Source organism: Pagrus major, chromosome 23, assembly GCF_040436345.1.
Source record: "Pagrus major chromosome 23, Pma_NU_1.0".
In the NCBI taxonomy this organism is placed as follows: Eukaryota; Metazoa; Chordata; class Actinopteri; order Spariformes; family Sparidae; genus Pagrus; species Pagrus major.
The window spans coordinates 17243160-17264457 of record NC_133237.1 but is presented as its reverse complement, the minus strand read 5'-3'; the positions used below and the strand labels follow the sequence as shown (position 1 = coordinate 17264457).

At 40.2% G+C, this 21298-nt stretch overlaps 4 protein-coding genes across 4 annotated transcripts; 2 read left to right on the top strand and 2 right to left on the bottom strand.

The window, feature by feature from the left end:
- Positions 1-460: 460 nt before the first annotated feature.
- Positions 461-3064, bottom strand: LOC141019602 (immunoglobulin lambda-1 light chain-like). The gene is made up of 4 exons (XM_073494569.1): positions 2994-3064; positions 2582-2901; positions 1630-1663; positions 461-967 (listed from the first exon to the last, which is right to left on the bottom strand). The coding sequence occupies exons 1-4, from the start codon at positions 3031-3033 to the stop codon at positions 642-644; spliced, it is 720 nt and encodes a 239-aa protein (XP_073350670.1). The 5' UTR covers positions 3034-3064; the 3' UTR covers positions 461-641.
- A 3714-nt stretch (positions 3065-6778) lies between these two features.
- LOC141019966 (cytochrome P450 2K3-like) lies at positions 6779-12498 on the top strand. Its single transcript, XM_073495003.1, has 5 exons — positions 6779-6872; positions 9282-9442; positions 9834-10013; positions 10363-10504; positions 11966-12498. The coding sequence occupies exons 1-5, from the start codon at positions 6779-6781 to the stop codon at positions 12151-12153; spliced, it is 765 nt and encodes a 254-aa protein (XP_073351104.1). The 3' UTR covers positions 12154-12498.
- A 155-nt stretch (positions 12499-12653) lies between these two features.
- LOC141019609 (uncharacterized) lies at positions 12654-16365 on the bottom strand. The gene is made up of 4 exons (XM_073494578.1): positions 16255-16365; positions 14447-15127; positions 14185-14298; positions 12654-13977 (listed from the first exon to the last, which is right to left on the bottom strand). Exons 2-4 carry the CDS (start codon positions 15086-15088, stop codon positions 13045-13047), a joined length of 1689 nt encoding a protein of 562 aa, XP_073350679.1. The 5' UTR covers positions 15089-15127; positions 16255-16365; the 3' UTR covers positions 12654-13044.
- LOC141019610 (uncharacterized) lies at positions 16316-19480 on the top strand. Its single transcript, XM_073494579.1, has 7 exons — positions 16316-16521; positions 17755-17901; positions 17989-18174; positions 18273-18378; positions 18511-18664; positions 18760-18901; positions 19028-19480. Exons 1-7 carry the CDS (start codon positions 16412-16414, stop codon positions 19131-19133), a joined length of 951 nt encoding a protein of 316 aa, XP_073350680.1. The 5' UTR covers positions 16316-16411; the 3' UTR covers positions 19134-19480.
- Positions 19481-21298: the final 1818 nt, after the last annotated feature.

Genomic DNA, 21298 nt, shown 5'->3' with positions numbered 1-21298 from the left:
CTGAGCTGTTTTAATGATCTCACAGAGAGCTGACACTTGACCTCTTCATTTACATGGAGCTATAAATATAGAAAGGAGGCCTACAGGTGCATCCTGGGAAGGAAGGGAGGGAGGAGTAGAGAGGTGACGCTTCACTGACAGAGCATGAAAACTCAGTTTCATTTGCTCATTTTATCTGATTTTTCTACTCTTCTAAAACTTAAAAGTTGTCTGAAGTCGTAAAATAAAAAAAAGCATAGTCTCCAACCTACTGAAAATTCATCCTCCATCAAAACATTTTTTAGTACTTTTTAGAAAATATTTTAAATGTTCAAACACCCTGAAAATAATAATCTCTACCCTGAAATAACTATGATTATCTTTTGAAGGTTACAGTATATTAAAGGTCAAATTTTGTTTTAAATGATGTTTTAAAGAATTAAAATAAATACAAAGAGATTTCTGTTCACAGTTTTTTGTGTTTTTATTGAATGAGTCTTGAAAAAAGCAGCAGTGTCAAAGCTGAAACAACACCTCCACCTAACTGTCACAACATTTATTACAAGCATGCAGACACATCTTTTCTAACATGTGAACCTCGTCATGAGCAAACAGCACAAACAGTAAAGAAGCAGATGTGAAATGGTCGTTCTGCTCCTCTACTATTCTTCAGTGGGACAGTCGGACTTGTTGATGTTTTTCTCTGAAGTCTGGGAGCCCAAAGACACTTTACATGTGTAAGCCTTCAACATGTTCCAGTCTGACGTCTGGATGGCCAGATAGCTGCTGATTTGGAAAGTCTGGTCTGGTTGCTGAACAGCGCTGCTGGTAGAGATCCCACTGCTCACTGGACTCCCACCAGCAAACCAGCTCACATCTGCAAAAGGCACAGACTGACTGGACAGACAGACCAGACTGGCTTTGGTGGACTGGAGCTCAGCGCTGGACGGAGGGAAGACTGTGAGGACAGGAGGAGGGAGGCTGCAACCTGAAAATACATGAAGGACGTTCATCAAATAACTAGACATTAAAAATCACTGATACAAAGCATGAGAGTAACAGATTCATGTATTAGTTGTGTTGACAATATAACAAACACCTTGAAGAAATAAAGTATTTTAAATCTGTGTTAAACAAATTTAGAAACGATTATCTAAAATATGAGCAGTGGAAAACAAAATCTATCAAAGACAAATTTATAAATATTTTGAGTTCTTCAGTTTCATTTTTATGTTGGCAACAAATTCATAAAGTCACCTTTTGTGTCTTATAACATGATATAATTATATCAGTCACTGTGATAAATGACAGTATATCAGTAGTCTGTCTACCACCAAAGAAAAAACTATATTTAAATTAGAAACAGCCACAATAATATTTAGCTACATTACAAGACCTGTAGTTTAGTAATTCAATAAAGAACATAATTTAAAAAAAGTATTTTTTAGAAAATGTTTTAAATATAGTGATCATTCACAGATCTTTCCTCTGCCTCAACAACATCTGGCATCAAAGGTGATATAAAACAAAAAAAAGTCAACAAGATCAATATTTTATAAAATTAGCAACATTTAAAATGATGATTTTCTCTCAATATGTATCAGAAAGTGAAAATCTGTCCTGTTTTATGAGGAGTTCAAAAGTACTTACTTGTCACAATCAGCTTGGTGCCTTGTCCGAATACCACAGTGATTCAGTTTGTACACATGGCCGTACAAAAACCTCCTGACTCTCACTGATGAGGGGAGTGGAACTGAAACATCCTGTTGAGACCAACTTTCACTGTCAACATCACTTTCACTTCATCAGTCTGTTTGATTTTGTTTATCTTGATATGATTAAATTAATCTTCCCCAATTTACCAAATTAAAAGCGAGTATTTTCAAATAACCCAATTTTTGTCATTCTGACTCTCTGTCTCCTGTGTCTTTACGGTCAGCCTTGTTACTTTATGGTACATTTTCACATGAAGCATTTTTCTCATTGAAGTTTTGTCTCTTCAAATTACCATAAACTGCCTAACAGAAACTCTGTGCCAGGTATTGTTCCAGTACAGGAGTATAGATTATTTTCTGGGACTTTGTGCAAAACGTATCAAAGCTGACATCTACACTGAGCTGTGTGCACTGTACTTGTTGGGAACCTGAAGGTGTTGGTGTAACAGTCATCACTACATGTGCACCAGAGGAGTTATATTTAAAAAAGATTTTTTATTATTTTCTGAATTTAGATCATCAAAAGAGAATCTGCTTCAAACTCTCTCTAACTTGAATAAATGTAATATTTACTGTATTTAATGATTGTGAACAGTGTTAAAGATCGTAACTTGTGATTTAGTGGTTGACTTTTACAGTTCTCAAACTGTCTGTTTTTGTTATAAAACGCAAGCTATCACCAAGAGAGATCTGAGGAGTCATTGGAGAATCGAATAAAAGGCTTTGGAAGTTTAAACATATTGAAATATACTGTCAATGTGGAAGTACAGGGAGGTTACAGAAAACATTATCTGATGGCTTCACTCTCAGTCAAAATGTATCAGCAGGTCAAAAAGCAGAAGTATTCAGTGAGGAGGTTTTTATCACAGTGTGAATCACTGTGATACATGCTCCTTAGCAGAGTCATCCCATGTTTCACAGTGATAGACTGCTGAGTCTCCCTCCTCCACATTGTTGATGATCAAACGATACTCTGTCCCAGACAGATGGCTGGAAGTGAATTTGGGAGAGGAGAAACCAGAGCCATATAACGGAGAGGAGTAGCTGTAATGATTCCTCAGCACAAACTGAAAGGTTCCTCCAGGAGTCTGTTTGTACCAGCGAGACCCATCATCTGTAAAAACGTCACAGTCCATGGTGGCTGTCTCTCCTCTCCTCAGCGTCACAACAGGAGGCTTCTGTGTCACCACCGTTGCACCACTCACACCTGGAAACAACAAGATGACATGGAGTCAAGAGAAACACACAGACTGATGAATCCAACATGAGGTCAAAGCTGCAGTCAGTCAGCCTCCTTACATGTTAGAGCAGTGATGAGAGTGCAGAGGGTCCCCAGCATGTTGTCAGTGTGTGCTGTAAACGTCCCTTACTGTCCAGCTGAGAGGTGAGCAGGTTGGAGTGTGAGGAGAAGAGAGACTGAAGCTTATAAAGACACTGAGGAGAGGAGAAGAGGAGGAGGAGGTGCTTTAACTCAACACTGACTTCAGTCATTGATAAATGACATCATATGATAATCCTTAATATAATTTTATCTCTTAAACGGTTCATGTTTTCTTCCAGGTGTATATCACAGCATTAAAATAGTAAACAGTGTTATATATAATAAGCAGGGTGTTGAGATTATGTAACTGTTTATCTTCAACTCAGTTTCATCAGCTGTCCAATCATTTTTTCTCACTGCAGTAGATCCATATTAATGCAGACTCCACTGTTTGATTTATTGTGTTATTATTATATTATATTGTATTATATTATATTATATTATATTATATAACACAACATGAATCCCTCAATTTATTTGATATGTTTTCAGTTGGATAAAATATTTTCATCGGGTTGTGTTTTATCTGCAGATGACATAACTTTTCATTTTGTAACTTCTGGTTGTCAGATGATCTTTGAACTTGTTCATGAAGAAGGAAAAATGCAACTTACAACTTAATGCAGGCGTTTGTTCAACAATCATCACTATATGTGCAGGGTAAAGGTTTGCATTTACATTTTCCAGACAATCTGAATTTAGATGAACAAATTACAATCTGCTGCAAATACGATCACCTGATTCTTCAATGATGAGTGAAGATAAACATCAATATTTACAGTAAACAATCATTTTTACAACACTGTGATAGATCATAACTTGTGTTTGAGTGGTTTACATCAACTGGTGAGCATGTTGTCTGTTTTTGTGTTAAAACATGACTACCAACAAGATCTGAGGATTTATTTAAGAATCCAGTTAAAGGGTTAATAAGTTTCAAATATATATTTTGAATATATCAGTGCAGGGAAGTTGCAGACTAGATTGGCTGTCAAAATGTATCAGCAGGTCAAAAAGCAGAAGTATTCAGTGAGGAGGTTTTTGTCACGGTGTAAATCACTGTGATACCTCCTCCTTAGCAGAGCTGTCCCATGTATGACAGTAATAGACTGCTGAGTCTCCCTCCTCCACATTGTTGATGATCAAACGATAATCTGATTGTGACTGATGAGTAGATGTGAACTTTGGAGAGGAAAAACCAGAACCATACGTTGGCGAGCTACTGCTGTGAATAAAATACAACACAAACTGAGGAACTCCTCCTGGGATCTGTTTATACCAGCGAGCACCACTACCAGTAACAGTCCCCAGGTTACAGTCCATGGTGGCTGTCTCTCCTCTCCTCAGCGTCACAACAGGAGGCTTCTGTGTCACCACCGTCGCACCACTCACACCTGGAAACAACAAGATGACATGGAGTCAAGAGAAACACACAGACTGATGAATCCAACATGAGGTCAAAGCTGCAGTCAGTCAGCCTCCTTACATGTTAGAGCAGTGATGAGAGTGCAGAGGGTCCCCAGCATGTTGTCAGTGTGTGCTGAGAATGGCCTTGTAACTTGGAAAGTGAGCTTACTGCTGACAGATTAGAGGCTTTGGAGGATGATGAGAGGAGGTGCTGGAGGAGCACTTTAATACAACACTGAAACTGAGAGTGACTGACAGGAGGAGGAGCTCTGCTTCAGTCTGCATGCTTTGTCACGTGTTGCTCTCTTATCTTCTGTAAAGGGAAAAGTCTTTTCTGTCTCCATTATTGTCCATGTAGGAAACGTCTCCCCCCTGAGCCCAAAATATTACAACATCATGATGTGAAAAAGACGTCCTGCAGTTTTCTTGTCATACATTTGTTTCTCTGCTCACTTCCTAATACATGTGATTTAATTCAGCTCCCTCTGATCTCACAGAGAGCTGACACTTGACCTCTTCATTTACATGGAGCTATTAATAAGTAGAGGAGGCCTGCAGGTGCATCCTGGGAAGGAAGAGAGGGAGGAGTAGAGAGGTGACGCTTCACTGACGGAGGATGAAAACTCAGTTTCATTTGCTCATTTTAACAGACTTTTCTAACGCCTGGACTTTTGCGAGTGACTAAACCAGATTAAGCAACATTAATCCATTTTAAAAACAATCATACTTATGTAATTGTGTATGTCTTCACATCTTTCTAATAATTATGTTTGCACATTTTAGTAACAAGATAAAAACTAAACACAAAGTAAGAACTTTAAGATCTCGACATGCAGTATGTCTTCTGTCTGTGTTGGTCAAATTAACACGAAAAAACGATAGAATTTGGTTTAAAACATTTCAGTTAAACTACTGAATTAACTGGCCTATATGTGAGGGGAAATTTAGACGCACTTGTTTTGAACATAAAGTTTGTTTCATTGAGTGTCTTGATCATTTTTTATTAGTGGTAAGAGAGAACAGCTTTTTTTTAAGGTCATGAATGTTTTTGTTTTCGTTCCACCTTTTCCAACTCAGTCTCCTCTTTCCATCGCAACGCACAAAAGTTTCTGCCAGAATCTGCAATGTTGCACTCCATGGGCTGTAAATCCAACTCTATTCAGATTGATTTGAATGATTGTCGAAATCCCAAGTTTCTCTTTAAAAGCTCTTCTGGTTAGTGCTTACTACATTGTAGATCAATTGTAGGCAGTTGAACACAGCAATGTGGCTCCTCTGACACACACGGTGTCACCAGCTGCTTTTTTTGTCCATCTGTAATCAGTGCACTATTTGTGTGTGTGTGTGTGTGTGTGTGTGTGTGTTTCTTGAATATATGTGTAATCAAACATATTGATGTAAGACAAATACATTTGTAAAAGTAAATGTTTAAATTCATGCTGAATGTAACAGAAATCAGTTGTTGCCTCATTCCTAGTTGAGATGCGTCAGCGTCTCAAAAGCAGAAGTATCTAATGAGGAGGTTTTTGTCACAGTGTAAATCACTGTGATACCCACTGATTAACAGAGCCGTCCCATGTAGCACAGTAATAGACTGCTGAGTCTCCCTCCTCCACATTGTTGATGATCAAATAATAATCTGATTGACTGCGATGATTTGATGAGTGTTTTGGAGAGGAGAAACCAGTGCCGTAAGTTACAGTCCACCACCCGTGATAGTAAACTAGCACAAACTGAGGAGCTCCACCAGGAACCTGTTTATACCAGCGAGCAGCACTCTCAGTAACAGTCCCCAGGTTACAGTCCATGGTGGCTGTCTCTCCTCTCCTCAGCGTCACAACAGGAGGCTTCTGTGTCACCACCGTCGCACCACTCACACCTGGAAACAACAAGATGACATGGAGTCAAGAGAAACACACAGACTGATGAATCCAACATGAGGTCAAAGCTGCAGTCAGTCAGCCTCCTTACATGTTAGAGCAGTGATGAGAGTGCAGAGGGTCCCCAGCATGTTGTCAGTGTGTGCTGAGAATGGCCTTGTAACTTGGAAAGTGAGCTTACTGCTGACAGATTAGAGGCTTTGGAGGATGAGGAGAGGAGGTGCTGGAGGAGCAATTTAATACAACACTGAAACTGAGAGTGACTGACAGGAGGAGGAGCTCTGCTTCAGTCTGCATGCTTTGTCACACGTGTTGCTCTCTTATCTTCTGTAAAGGGAAAAGTCTTTTCTGTCTCCATTATTGAAAATGTTGATGAAAACTTTTATTTGCAATGTAACAACGACACGATAAGTCAGTTTTTTTTTTTTTTTTTTTTGTGCCTCCTATAACCTTCTGCGCATACAACAACAATAACCATGGTTTACAGCGTAATTCTGGCAGCTTTGTCCAGCCCAGATGAGGCCTACAGAAGTGGGAACAGAATCCTGAACATCCAGGACAGAGACCAATGTCCAGAAACTATTGTGCTATTATTTTTGGCATGGCTTGGTTGTGAAGGATTACTGGCCCAACATATGTGATTGTAATACTGAGATGATTGATGGAAGTTTTTTCTTGCTATGGAGGAATGTGTTGGTTGGTCTCATGGAAAATAATATACCTCACAAAAAAGGGAATTATTCATAGGAGAAAAATCATTTACTGCTTTACTGCTGTCAGCAACGAGTTAAAACAATGCATTCATTCAACACTCTGAAAAAGACAAAGTAAATAAAACTGTAACAGCTTGTACTGTGTTAAGATATTCTATGTAGGTCTTTGTCTCCCCCTAGTGTTAAAATTCAGCATTAAAAGTCTATTCCTTTTTGTTTTTTCTTCATTATTTCATCTATTTTGTACATGTTCATGAGATCAAGGCCTGTTCTCTATTTCTGTATTTTTGGTAACCCTTGTAAGTTTATTTTATTTAACCAAGCCATCAACTTTCTGCCGACCTGAATGTGTTTTACTGCAGGTTTGATACTCGGACGCCAAACAAATATCAGCACTCATTGCAACACCCTCAACCGTCCCCACTGACTCCCCTTTTGCATTCAGGATCTGTGAACACAATAATCCTTTAACAAAGACCCCACACTGAACAAATCAAGGGTGGCATAATAAGGTGAATGAAGAACATGCCAGCTTTCCACAAGCAAAAGAGGTGTGATGTAAAACACAACAGCGTCTGCGTCAAGTGTAATGTTTTATATATGTGTTAGGTAGAGCTTTCTAAATAATGGCATAACATGGCAATGATCATTCACTGTCTCCGTTACATGGCTATAGATCTATCGGAGGGTAAGGAGCTACTGGACCTTATTGTCTTTTCAGATGCTGTTCTTCTTCTACTGCTTTGTAAATCTCCAGGTTGTGGTTCGCACACGTGACAAGTCGTTAAAACATCACAACCCTGTCCCGTCCTGCCAGCTCACCATCTCAGACGCGGAACAACAGTGACTCCCTATTTCATATTTGCACTTGGAGCTGAACTCACTGAAAACTGTGAAGATGACAGTTGATTTCAGGAGGACACTGCCTCCAATCACCAATCTCTCAATCATTCAATAACACTCCAAAACACCAGAATGTCCATCAACTTCTATACATATATAGAGTATATTTTTACGGTTTGAAATGCACTGTCACTTTAAATCCTGCATGCTGAACATAATGCTATAATGTACATAATCCATCCATGTTTGCATATTCATCCAGTATTGACATGTACAACATACAGAACAGTTGACTTGTATATATAGACTCTTTTATGGTGCTGGCCATTGGTGATTTTACAGAGGCATCATGTAGTTTTGGAGAAGAAATGGCTTCCTGTTGCAGCCCGCATCCGATTCAAGATGATGGTGCTGGCCTTCAAGGCCGTCAACGGAACTGCACCCATCTACCGCCCAACACTGGTCAGATCACACGCCCCAGTGCAAGCACTTTGCTCCACCACATCAGCTGGCCGGCTGGTACCACCATCGCTGAGAGCAAACAAAGGTGGTGTGTTGGACCCCTGACAAACCGAGGGTAGAATTTCACCCTACTGTGTGTATAATTGTGATTATAAACCTTTGAACTGGTTGCAATATATTCATGTTCTGTCATTTGTAGATTAACCAAAAGCCCCAGTCATAGAAATGGGTGAAAGAGCAAATTAAACAGAAGTTTCTGATGATTTCACTGTGTGTGGCAAACTATAATCCAATTGGTCAGTAGAGTAGGGTCACATGGTGTCTCACAGCCCAATTAGAGCTCTTCTTTTCCCTCCTTCACTTGTTTATTTCATCCTTTCACCTTGAATCAAAGAGGATAACTGATATCAGCCTTCAATCCAATACAAACACACAGAAAAACAAACACAAAAGTAGGGCACATCCAATTTTTGTGTATATACATATGTATATATGTATATATATATACACACACACATACACACACACACACAAACACACACACACACACACACACACACACACACACACACACACACACACACACAATACTGATGTTAAATGGATGTTAAATTTCCTGAAAAAACTTTCTCATCTGCAGGAATTATATTTGCCAATGGAGACTTTGGAATGGGCAAAAAAGCTTCCGAAGAAAAAATCATAGAAGAGAGTCAACACCTGATTGATGATTTTAAAGAAAAAGATGGTAACCAAAGTTTGGCATATTAGGTGTTTTGTTTGTTTGCAAATATGACTCAAGATTTTTTTTTTTTTTTTCAGGCAAAGCCTTTAATTTAAATCTACCAGTGAACTATGCTGTCCAAACTACAACTATCTATAGCAACAGAGTTGAAACTGATGATCCAAAGTTTTAACAGTGGGGAGTTAGGTCAGTGAAACCACTTAACTTTTTCTCTTTTAGGTAAAGCCTTTGACACTGCCCAACCAGTGAGCTTTGCTGTCTCCAATGTCATCTCTAATATTGTCTATGGCAACAGATTTGAATATGATGACCCAAAGTTCAGATCTACGGTGGAACGAGCTCGTAAGAACGCTCAACTAATGGGCTGTGCTTCAGTACAGGTGATGATCTACAGTTAAAATCCAGTGCTAACTCAACTGACCCTGTTTATGTCAGTTCATTTTAGGACAGCAAACTGTCTATCATTAAGAAAAATATGAAGTCTATCATTCACAAAAGTTTGGAGGCTGAGTGTTACATAAGGGGCAGAAACCAAGGAATGCATGGAAAGAACACATCCAGTTGTGTGAATGAATGACAGACAGGAAGACAAATTTAACTGAACGAGGAGGTACCATCTCCTCTGCAGCACTGGGCAAGCATTAAGGTCAATTTCCCAGTATACCATATGGAACTAAAGTATAATGTCATATTTTTTATATAATAAAACCAGTATACAGTTGTCATATAATGCTACTTTTAATCAGCTTATGATCCCTGATTATTTAACAGCTATATAACCTCTTTCCACGGCTGTTCAATTGGCTTGGAGCCCAAAAGCAACTGATGAAGAATTCGCTTGCTAACAGGAGAGACATTACAAAGCTGATCAAGGGTTTACAGGACACCCTTAATCCACAGATGTGCAGAGGTGTGGTGGATACCTTTCTGGCCCGCAAGATACGCCTTGAGGTACAGTACTGTGTAATTATATGGTAACAAGGGATGAAGACTTAATACTTCATAATGCAGTCCACACCCCTAATATTATTGTGTAATTAGAGGGTAAAAAGGGAAGAAGAGTTCTTAATACATAAGAACTGAAAAATATGTCATGCCTAGGTACTATAGCCTGCGCCTACTAAGTACTTACAGTATAATTTCTGTGTCCTTTCCTCTGAAATACCCAACCTGTTACTCCCTTGTTTCCTTGTACCTGACTTTAAGTACCAGAAGGAACCAGTAAGTAGTAGTCATAGAAGTAATTGTATTACTTACTCTCCATTACAACCCAAATTTTACTCGTTTCATCACTTGCAAGGCATCTGGGATTATGAATTCTCACTACAATGAAGAAAACCTACTGGTGACTGTTCTCAACCTTTTTGCTGCTGGCACCGACACTACGTCATCTACTCTTAGATATGGCTTGCTGCTCATGGCCAAGTACCCAAAAATACAAGGTAAGGAAGGAACACAATGAACACATATTTTCTGAGAAATATTTCCTAAAACATGTATTGATTCAAGACTTGTTTCTTCAAGACTAAAATTCTCATTTGTAAAACCATGTTTAGCACAACTGCATTGCTTATGAGTGAGACAACTTACACCACAATCCTGCCCCAACTGACCTATTCAGTGAAAAGTTGTGGATATGTTTACATTACTCAACCTGCAAACCCTGGTTTGCCCAATTGGTATTAGAAGTATGACGAAGAGGAAGACTTTGCTCAGAAAGCTACACAGGTTGTGATAGCAGCAATGAGACCCCGCCTCTTCACGACATACACTGGTGAAATGGACAGTTTTCCATTTGGCCCTTCTTCTAGTAGGGAAAATGCTGCAGGTCCTTTAAGTGCCCAGACACACCAAACCAACATCAAAAAACTAATGGTGATGATGGCTGTTGTTTTTGCGTCACCTCTGACTGTCCCTTTTGTCTCCGTTAAAAAGCTGCACTTGGACACGGCCAACTGCGTGAGAAGAAATACTTTTCCATACCACCAGGTCATGGTAGTCTGTATTTGTTATTCCAAAAAAGAAGACCCCAGACTGCGGATAAACAAACTGTTATAATAAAGCAGCACTTTTTGACACCACTCTCACTAATATAGCGACTTCTAGTCAGGTATACACCGATCAGCCACAACATTAAAGGTGCTGAGTGGTGAAGTGATTAACATTGATCATCTCTTAACAATGCAATGTTCTGCTGGGAAACCTTGGGTCTTGACACACTTAACCCCCCAAACCCTGCAGGCAACTAAGCACACGCTTAAAGGTCAGGCACTCCCCAATGGCAGTGGCCTCTCAGCAGGATGATGCGCCTTACCATACTGTGAAAACTGCTGAGGTATGCGCCATCAGATTGGGATCCGCAGAGGAACATGACCTCAAGTCATCACCTGGCTTCCAAAGTCCAAAGAGCCCAGTCCTATCAATGCTCCACAGATCCAAATCTGACTGTGCATCCGTGGGACGTCCAAGTACAAGTCAGATCTATGGAGCCCTCACCACAGATCGTACTTGATTCTGATCCATTGGCGTGGACACAGAACATCTGGGGTGTCCTGTGTGGTGGGTTACTGACCAAGCACTTTATACCAGTGATTACTGGTGGAATATAGAGCGGAGGAGGATAAAAAAACATTTAAAACATTAAAACATGTTATCATCTACATTTAAAACACATTTCAGGGGACTACAGTGCTTTGCCTGATGTCAACTGCTCTTCAAGATGAAGAAGAATGGGAAAAGCCTAACATTTTCCATCTAGCCCATTTCCTCGATAAGGAGGGGAAATTTAGAAAGAGAGATGCTTTTCTACCATTCTCTGCAGGTAATTGTTTTTATTGACTATCACCGAGAAATTTGAAAGAACAAATTTGATTAAAGATGTGAATTTCCTTGCTTTGTTTCAGGCGCAAGGGCTTGTGTCGGGGAGAGTCTGGCCCGGACTGAGCTGTTTCTCTTCTTCACCTCCCTCCTCCAGCATTTTCGTTTTACTCCTCCACCTGGAGTTAAGGAGGACGAACTGGATCTGACCCTGGTTGGAGCCTTTTCCCACGCCCCTTTACGTCATGAGCTCTGTGCTATCAGCAGGGTTTGACAAACATGACCAAAGCTGACATGAACCAACAAAACCAACAATTTATCGTAGTTTAGTTGTAGTGGATCTGGTTATAGATTATACTTCAGCTCTTACATTTAATTCCTCCAGTGCAAATCATGAGATGAACTGCACCTTTAGAAAAAGTCAAATGTGTGACAAATCATCATTATAATTAAGTATTGTAGTGGTGCAGATGTCCTAGCCTACAAATCTTGTTCTCCAGATTTAAAGAAACATGTTTGTTTGATGAAGAACCCAACAAATGTCCCATTATCATGACTTTAATCTTTTCTTTTTTGTGAAAATGAAAATTGTGATGCAAAAATGATTATTCCAACTTATCATAATGATTATTATTGTAATGATTTATCAACCATATCCTGTGGCCCTAGGAAATACTAAAACTATTCTTTTATGATATATTATCAGATAACATGGTCTTTATGGAACACTTTTCAATGTGTACACTTCTCACACACTGTCTTACACGTTTGAGATGCTTTGGATCATAACCAATCCTTTATTTTGTTTATCAGTTAGCATAGAGGTATGAAAGCTAACAGTTCATAATGCCAGTCCTAGAAATACAAAAATAATAGATACAAAATAAACAAGTGCTCTTAAAAACAATGACAAAGTGCCTACACACATTTTCTCTACTTTTGTAATCATTGCCTATAATAAAGACAAATCATGAACACACTTCTAAATCACTGTAATCTCTTTATTCTATTGCTGTGAGTATTCTCTTGTATTGTACACAAAATTAATTTAAGAAATGCTACGTTATGTTTTCATTGTAAAAGCATCTGTCTTAAATAAGTTTTATAACGTGATTTAAAAAAAGCACATCCAAGCCCTTAAGATCCCACAACACTCTGAAGGCCTTTAAGGTCCTTCCACTTTGATGATATTGATCTGTTGATCCTGTGGCTGGGTGGACACGCTGCAGTCCTGCAGAGTCCTCACTGAGCAGCTGCTTGGGAAATCCAATGTTTTACTCTCTGATCCTCTGAAAGTCTGAGAATGTGACTGGCTGTATGAAGAGACAAAGGACTGTGTGAAGGGTGGTATGAGTGTTTGACTGTTTTGCTGCGGGTAAGCGGCTGCATACGCTTGTGTTTGAGGGGGAGTGTGAGTAAGTGGGAGGTTCTCTGCATTGCTACATGGTGGAAACCCGTTCATGCTTGAGGGGCTAAGTCCTGGCAGTTTAAAGGCCTCGACATTTTCTAAACTCTCTAAAGAGTTGTAGCTTGGCTGGGTTTGGCTACACTGAGTGTACGTGCCCTGACTGAAGTTGAAGGTGTCTTGGCTGAAGGAAGTCGACGCAGAAGCCGAGGACAATGCAGAAGGTGATGGAGTTTTATTGTGCTGCTGTTGAACACTGCTACAACCTCCCAGTTTGGAGGCAAAACCCTGTAGAGTGCTGAGGATCTGCTTCTGAATGTGTGTCTGCTGCGCCTGCTCCCTCTCCAGACGGCACTGCTGCTCCACCAACATCTTCACAGCCAGACCCAAGCTGCGCATCTCAGAGCTCAGGGTTTGAATCTGATCCTGCAGTCCACCTCTCCCTCCGGCCTCCTGGACTGCCTGCTGGGGGCTCGGGTTTCCCTCACTACGAGTGGCACCCTGGCCTCCAGGGGTCTGTAGACGGATGACAGCAACCCCAGGCGCTGAGGATGTTAAAGGTGATGGCGACCGGTTAGGGAGACGAACGCCAACCCGAGGGAGAGTGTGAAGGGAACGGACAGACAGACCTGGTCTCTGGGTGAGAAAACGCCTGGGGCCTATGCCGTCTCCAGGCTGACTTTCCATAACAGTCTGTGCAACATGAACAAAAATCATGAAAATAGTGAAAAACTATAGAAAAGTTACAGTGCAATGTTATTAACATGAGATGAGAAAAAATGTTAAATTAGCCAGGCTTAAGGAATCAGGTGTACCGATCTAAAAGATTAATTTCATTCATGAATAAGGCGTATAAAGGTTGAGGCCATTTATGGTATTTGAGGTTTGCTGCTTTCTCACCTTTTCAGTGGTCAGATCAAAAGTTTCAGGTGCTTGTGGCCTTGTACTTCTCAAATCAGCACCTTGGACACTCATGTGCTCTCTCCTCAACAATGATGCCACCTGGTGGAATGACTGTTGAAAAACAATGTATGCAAGTTAAATGAAAATTGATTTTATTCATGATATTCAACAAATTACACAGCTTTTGTAAACAATAATGACAAACAACAATCCCAACAACGATTGGTATTCACATGGGAGAAATTATGTAGGTAGGTACCTTCATTCTGTGTGACAGTGCTTTATCCAAAATCCTCTTCCGAGCTGCCAGCATTGAATTGGTGGCTGGAGAAGGTGTGACTCTCCTCCTCATGCATGCTCCTGATGCTGTTAGTGTGGAAGACACTGTGGCAGCATCTGCCCTCGTTACAGCGGACTGGGAGCTTCTTTGTTGGCTATTCTGTGCAAGAGAGGTGACACTAACAATCTGGATGTCATTTTCTTCCCTATCTCCCTCGTGTTGCTGTTCTGCTCTGCTGCCTCCACTGATCTCCCCCGACCTAGATGGCTTTGCACCAGAATCTGGATTTGTGGAAGACTTTTTGGTAAAGTTTGCAGCTGCTGTGAAGCCAGTATGGTGAGGTGCCTCCCGCAGAATGTTTTGGAGATGAATGTTACTCCAGCTCTCTTGTATTGCCGCTGCTCGAGGTTGAACCTGTGCTAGTGATGTGCTGCTTCCAGCCTCCATGGGCCTCACCCTCCCTGGCGGCCTGCCTTGAAACTCCCTCAGGAACAGGTAGATGGCCTGGGCAGACACCTTGATGTTCTCCAGCTCCAGCACAGCTTTGATCTTACGGAAACTCAGACCTGCCTTCCGCAGCTCCACCACTTTGTGTTTGGCGGCATCATCCAGTCGACCCATGGTGTCTCACTCCAGAGGTAGTCTGGTTTGACTGTTAATCTATAAAAGATTCATATAATAAAACTGTAAAACACACTTGGTGTTTAAAAATCAGATGTTCATGCAGTAGTTGATAGCTGCTAACATTACAAATTAAATCTGCTTAGTTTCTCAAGGGATCCTTTTTTCATTTGCTCCCTGTTTTTAATTAAAGGGTAACTCCACCAATTTTATACATTAAAGTGTGTTTTCAGGTCGTGGAGAGTACTACCTCATATGTTAAAAAGGTAGAATATAGCCTTCTGTGCCTCAAGAGGAAGCTGCATATAATCTGATAAATTGCCACCATCGATGATACTCAGTTGTTTAATTGCATTGTGGGTAATATGAGCTCCAGTTTTCGAAAGAAGAAGAAGAAGAATGCTTGAAGTAAATAAAGCAATAGTTCTGGTTCTGCTGCACTGATTTTTGTCATTTGTTTTTAAACTGTCAATAATGATAATAATAATAATAATGATGATAATAATAATAATAATAACTTTATTTATAGAAGACCTTTAAAAACATAGTTTACAAAGTGTCGTGAAACAAATAAATCCAACAGTGTTATAGTCTACACGCTAGACCAGTGGACTGCCATCAAAACCTGGCACCTACATTACCCACAATGCAACCATTGCGTGATCAGATTACATGCAGCTTCCTCTGGAGCCACAAAAGGCTCTTTACAGCTTTTTCACATTTGCAGTAGTACTCCCCAAGACATGTAAACACAGTTTCATGTGTACAATTCATGGAGTTACCCTTTAATAACGAATTTCCTTGATGAACACATTGCGTTGTCACGTTATATCAATACGCATACTTGTTATTATACAGTACCAACATATCTCAATAAACAAGAAGCCTATAAAATAAATACTGATCAACACATGAAAGAACTAGATCCTAACTGGTTAATTTTTCTGTCGCCGCATATATTTGCTTATTAAATCAGTAATCAGACGAGGTGGTTAATGGTTATCATAAATATACGTTCGTATTGGATTACTTTCGAAGAATATTTTTCGTCGTGGTGGCAGGAATACGCTGCAGTTCAGTAACCTGCAACAGCTAACTATCTGATGTTGGCAGAGCTAGCTAACGACAACAGCTAGCACACCGACATTATAAAGTAAAACGCTCACCTGGCTTCCTCGTCGACGAGAGGGAAGATCGATGGTTGCTTCCTATTCGGTTAAATCATTCCACGAACCGTGAGGAGACACGTAGTCCTTGCATAGCTACGATACAGACATCCACACATACACTCACATTTTTTTAATCGACAACATAAATAAACAAATGAGTTGTAAGTGGCGCTCAGATGGATACGTAACTTCCGCTCTGTCGTCATCACGGAGCGACGTCTTCTCAGGCCGCAAGTGCGTGAAGCAACCTCGCTGGAAAGATATGTAAGTTGTGCGTCTTTTTCGATTGCAATCCAGCAAGTTTCGATTCCAGTGTATATTGTAATCATATACTAAGGTAGGGTCACCTTTTACAACCGTTTGTGTGCTTCATGGATCGAGCTGTACTCGACAAACGGCCTCCTCCGCGGCTCTTGTTTTGAGGAGTCTGTTGAATGAAAATAAATGGCGGCGGAATTGAGTCTGAGAGCAGTTATCCGCTGTAAAGTTCATCAGTGTGAGATATTTCAGTGGCAACTGTAGTAATATTAACATGGGCTCCTAATACAATACCATTTAACCAACCGGTATTTCTTTAAATGCAAATAACGTTAGCCGTGTAATTCTAGCATCATTGCGGCAGATTAGCTCCGATTTGCTCAGTCGTGCTCGGTGTTGAGGTCTGTTTACACACAGCCGCAATAACCTGCTTTGGACGTTTACTCCATTGTGTTTGTAGGGTAAGCACACACTGGATCATGTTCATGTTACAATTAGTTTAGGTCCAGAGCAAATAAAATTGGTGGCCAACAATATCGATAAGTGATTCATGATTTCAGTCGTTTATTAGCCACATGTCTTATTTATTTATTTATTGTTGGTTCCATCTTCTCAGATGTTTTGCTTCTTCTTTCTGAAGTCAATCCTGCTTTGTGTCAGAGTAAATATATCTGGGTTTGGGACTGCTGGTAGGTTAACGTGGGTATTTAAAGACATTAGTGTGTGTTTCCAGCCCAAATGATCAGAAAAGTGGTCATAGTGCAATATATACGATGTATACTGTTATCATGATATGAGACTACTGTATACGTTTTAAATTTTTTATATCCTAGTACTGTGATATTGACCCGTGTGATTTCTCTACCAGGTTTTAAAGGTTGCATTACAGTAAAGTGATGTAATTTCCGAAACTTAGTCGACCAGTTATTATTATTATTATTATTATTCTTATTCTTATTCTTATTATATTATTTAATTTGATTGATGTCATTGTTTTCATATTTTGTAGCAGTCATCCTTACAATATTGTTGAAATATTGATATCAAGGTTCTTGGTCAAAATATCTGCCTATGCCTAGTGTGTAATGAATGGCTTGTATGAATGTATATATCATGTATCGCGATACAGCCCAAAAATATGGTACTATCTGAAGGATATATTGCCCGTCTTTAGTTGCAGCTCTACGGCATCACAGCATATATGATCTCAAAGTAACAGCAGCTTGCCTCTGACTCTAGGGCACCATCACCCACGAAGCGGAAAGAGGAGGAAAAGACAAAAGACAGAGGCAAAGACAAGACTGGTACCAAGGAAGGAGACAAGGAGAGAGGACGGGATAAAGTAAGGAAACGCCGCAGTGCTTCTACTGGCAGCAGCAGCAGCAGGTTTGATTTCTAACTTACCTTGTAATATTATTTTCGTATATATTACTGACAAAATCAGTCTCACAAAATGTGTATTTTGTCCCCCAGGTCCAGATCTAGCTCTACTTCAAGCAGCAGCTCTGGTTCCAGCTCAGGCTCCTCAAGCGGTTCCAGCTCATCTGGTTCCAGCCGCTCTGGTTCTTCGAGCTCTCGTTCCTCCTCCTCTTCTAGCTCCTCAGGCTCCCCCAGCCCCAGCCGTCGACGCCATGACAACCGCCGACGCTCCCGCTCAGCGTAAGTCACTTAACCAGTATTTATTACACACTGTGATGTCTTGAAGTGTTACTTGTTTGAGTGTGAAGTTAATCAAAGTTTTGTTTGTGATTCTGCAGGTCTAAAACACAGAAGAGGGGAGATGACAAGGAGCGAAGGAAAAGAAGCCCGAGCCCAAAACCAACTAAAGTTCATTTAGGGCGATTGACCAGAAATGTCACCAAGGTCAGCTGAAGACAGGCTTTTCATTGTTGTCAGCAGTTGATTTTATGTATTATGAACAGATCGTCCTTCACAGAAAATCAAAGTCTCCTGTGAATATTGTTGGGATAAACATACTGTGTCTTTCGTGCGCAGGACCACATCCAGGAGATCTTTTCCACTTATGGCAAAATCAAAATGGTTGAAATGCCGATGGACAGACTACACCCACACCTGTCCAGAGGCTCTGCTTATGTGGAGTTTGAGACCCCCGAGGAGGCCCAGAAGGCCCTCAAATATATGGACGGAGGTAGGTGGAATTATTCTTCAGTCCTTCTTTTTTATGGGATTACACTTAACATACGTGTTGAAAATCATCTGTGGTACTTTTTTTTTTTTTTATAGGTCAGATTGACGGCCAGGAAATCACTGCATCTGCTGTGCTGACTCAACGAGTCCGTCCTCCACCTCGTAGACCTTCTCCTCCTCGCAGAATGCCACCGCCACCGCCTATGTGGCGTCGCACTCCACCACGCATGAGAAGAAGGTACATTGATGATTTAATATCAGTAACTATGGCCAACAGTTTGATTTTTCAGAGCATCTGGTCTATTAATTTTTTCCTGCCTTCCCGCCACAACAGCTTTTTAAAAAAACTTGTTTGTTCTTGCAGGTCCCGCTCCCCGAGGAGGCGGTCCCCAGCGCGCCGTCGCTCTCGCTCCAGATCTCCTGGTCGCAGGCGCCACCGCTCCCGTTCCAGCTCTAACTCCTCAAGATAGACGAGTTCCCTGCCTCCTGATACCAAGTGATCTCTTAGAGCCTCTCTAAACAGCTGAAGTTCCTGTTCTCCAGACCTCGTGGACTGACAAACAAATCCATTTACATTGTAGCCAACACAAACACCTGCCTGCATGTAGAAAGTCGACGTGTTTTTCTCTTTGTGCAAATGTGAGTTTCTTTTCATATTTTGTGTTGAGTCGATCCTGAAATTTAGTTCTCTGTTTGTGTTTTTTCGGGCTGAGTTTGGACTCCACTGAGATCTACAAATGTTTCTTTTAAAGTGTGACTTCTTTTTACCACGTATTGAATTTTTAGACATTTTGAAAAATAAAAACATTGAAACATGTACAGTGTGTTCTTCAGTTTGTCACAGTCTTGTGAAGACTCAAAGGCCTTCACTGTTAACCTTCTTGGTTCAGCTTTGTTTGCTCAACTTCCCCTTATGTAATCTCTGCAGCACACGTTAATGTTTAATGTGTCTGCCATACTTTCAAATGAGTATCAACCTAAAAGATTAGACAGCAGATGTGCTCACAATTCAATAGCAACACTTGCTAATCACATTTGCTCCATGCCCCTGTAATGTGTGTCCACCTAGTACAGTACAGTAATTGCTTCCTCACTGCAGCTGTAACAGCATCATTTACTGGATAGTGGATCATCTGAACATGTTTTTGATTTATGACAGATAGGTGAGCCAGCATACATGGTTCTGAAATATTTTTACAGTTTCTCCCAATGGTTTAAACACATTTCCTGTATCCATGACTCAATTTTCATAAAACTCACAACACCAATCTGGTAACAGTTAATCATAATTTTGTCAAAACTCCAGAATGAAGCACTGCACCCAGAACCATGTTATATAGTGCAGAAAGAAGTGAAAGGGGGGCGGAGTGGCTGTGACAGACACCATTCACCCTCTTGACCGTTTTCACTGCAGACATTTCCCTTGTCAAAGCAGGAACAACAGGTGTGACCATTAACGTTAACGATGGTTCCAAACCATTAAGTATCCAAGTAAGTCACGTCAGTGAGTGAGTGAGTGAGCATTAACAATACCAGAGCCCTGGAGCAAGCTCAACTAAATGGAATGCAGCCATCATTAACCTAAGAAATTACAGCTGTGTTTGTCTGGCTTTGACAAGTCACACTGTCTGCCATGAAAAGGGTCTATTACATGTACCATCAAACTGGTTTTGAAGCTGTTATTTTAAGGTAAAAATGTTATAATGTTGCTTTAAAATGGCATCAATTTAAACACTGCTAAATTCAAAACACTACCAGGCTTCATGAGGCCATGTTACATATTTATATATGACACTGCAGAAATGGATTCCTTCTATGGTAGATACAGTAGAAAGACTGTTGCCATATTGCAATACAGTAAATTGACATAATAATTGTATCAGAATAAGATAAAGTGCATATTTGACTATCCAATGAGCTCAAATTGTGCTGACATCACAACCCAGTTTCCCAGAGTCAGTCTGTGTTTTGAGTTGATATTGTTAGAGTTCAAACCAGAGTTGCAAGGATTTCATTAGAAATATTGGCTTGACCTCCTCCTCCTCCTCCTCTAACTCTTCCTCCTTTATTTCTATTTGTGTGAAAGCACTGGAAGTTTGGCAGTCTGGAGTCTTGTTTTTTGATTCTTGAGCTTCGGTTGATTAGACCCAATTGGTGCATGGAGTTTGGTGACCTTGCCCACTTTAAACCTGAGCACAGGTCAAATCAGCCACAAGTGAAAACACCCGCAAAAGGCAGAACATGATGCGTGAGTTTGGTGAAGCTTGCCAAGTTTCTTTGGTAGATGGGGCAAGTTTTGTATGTAGCAATTAGTTCGATATTAAATCTGTAACTTTATAATGATATTACATCAATGAAACAATACACCAACCGATGGCTGATTTGTGTTTAAATGAAAGATCCAAAGGGAACTGTCCAGCAGAAATCGACTATTCCACAAAGTAGTCAAGCTTGAAGGTGAAGAAATGGAAAAACTTCAGACCGAGTAAAATATCTGTTAAATACAATAATGTAGAGAAGATTTAACATTTAGACTTAATATTTATATTTAACATTTATATGAATATTTAGATTCATATTTAATAATTAGATTTGATATCATATTTATATTAAGATTTAACATTTAGATTATATA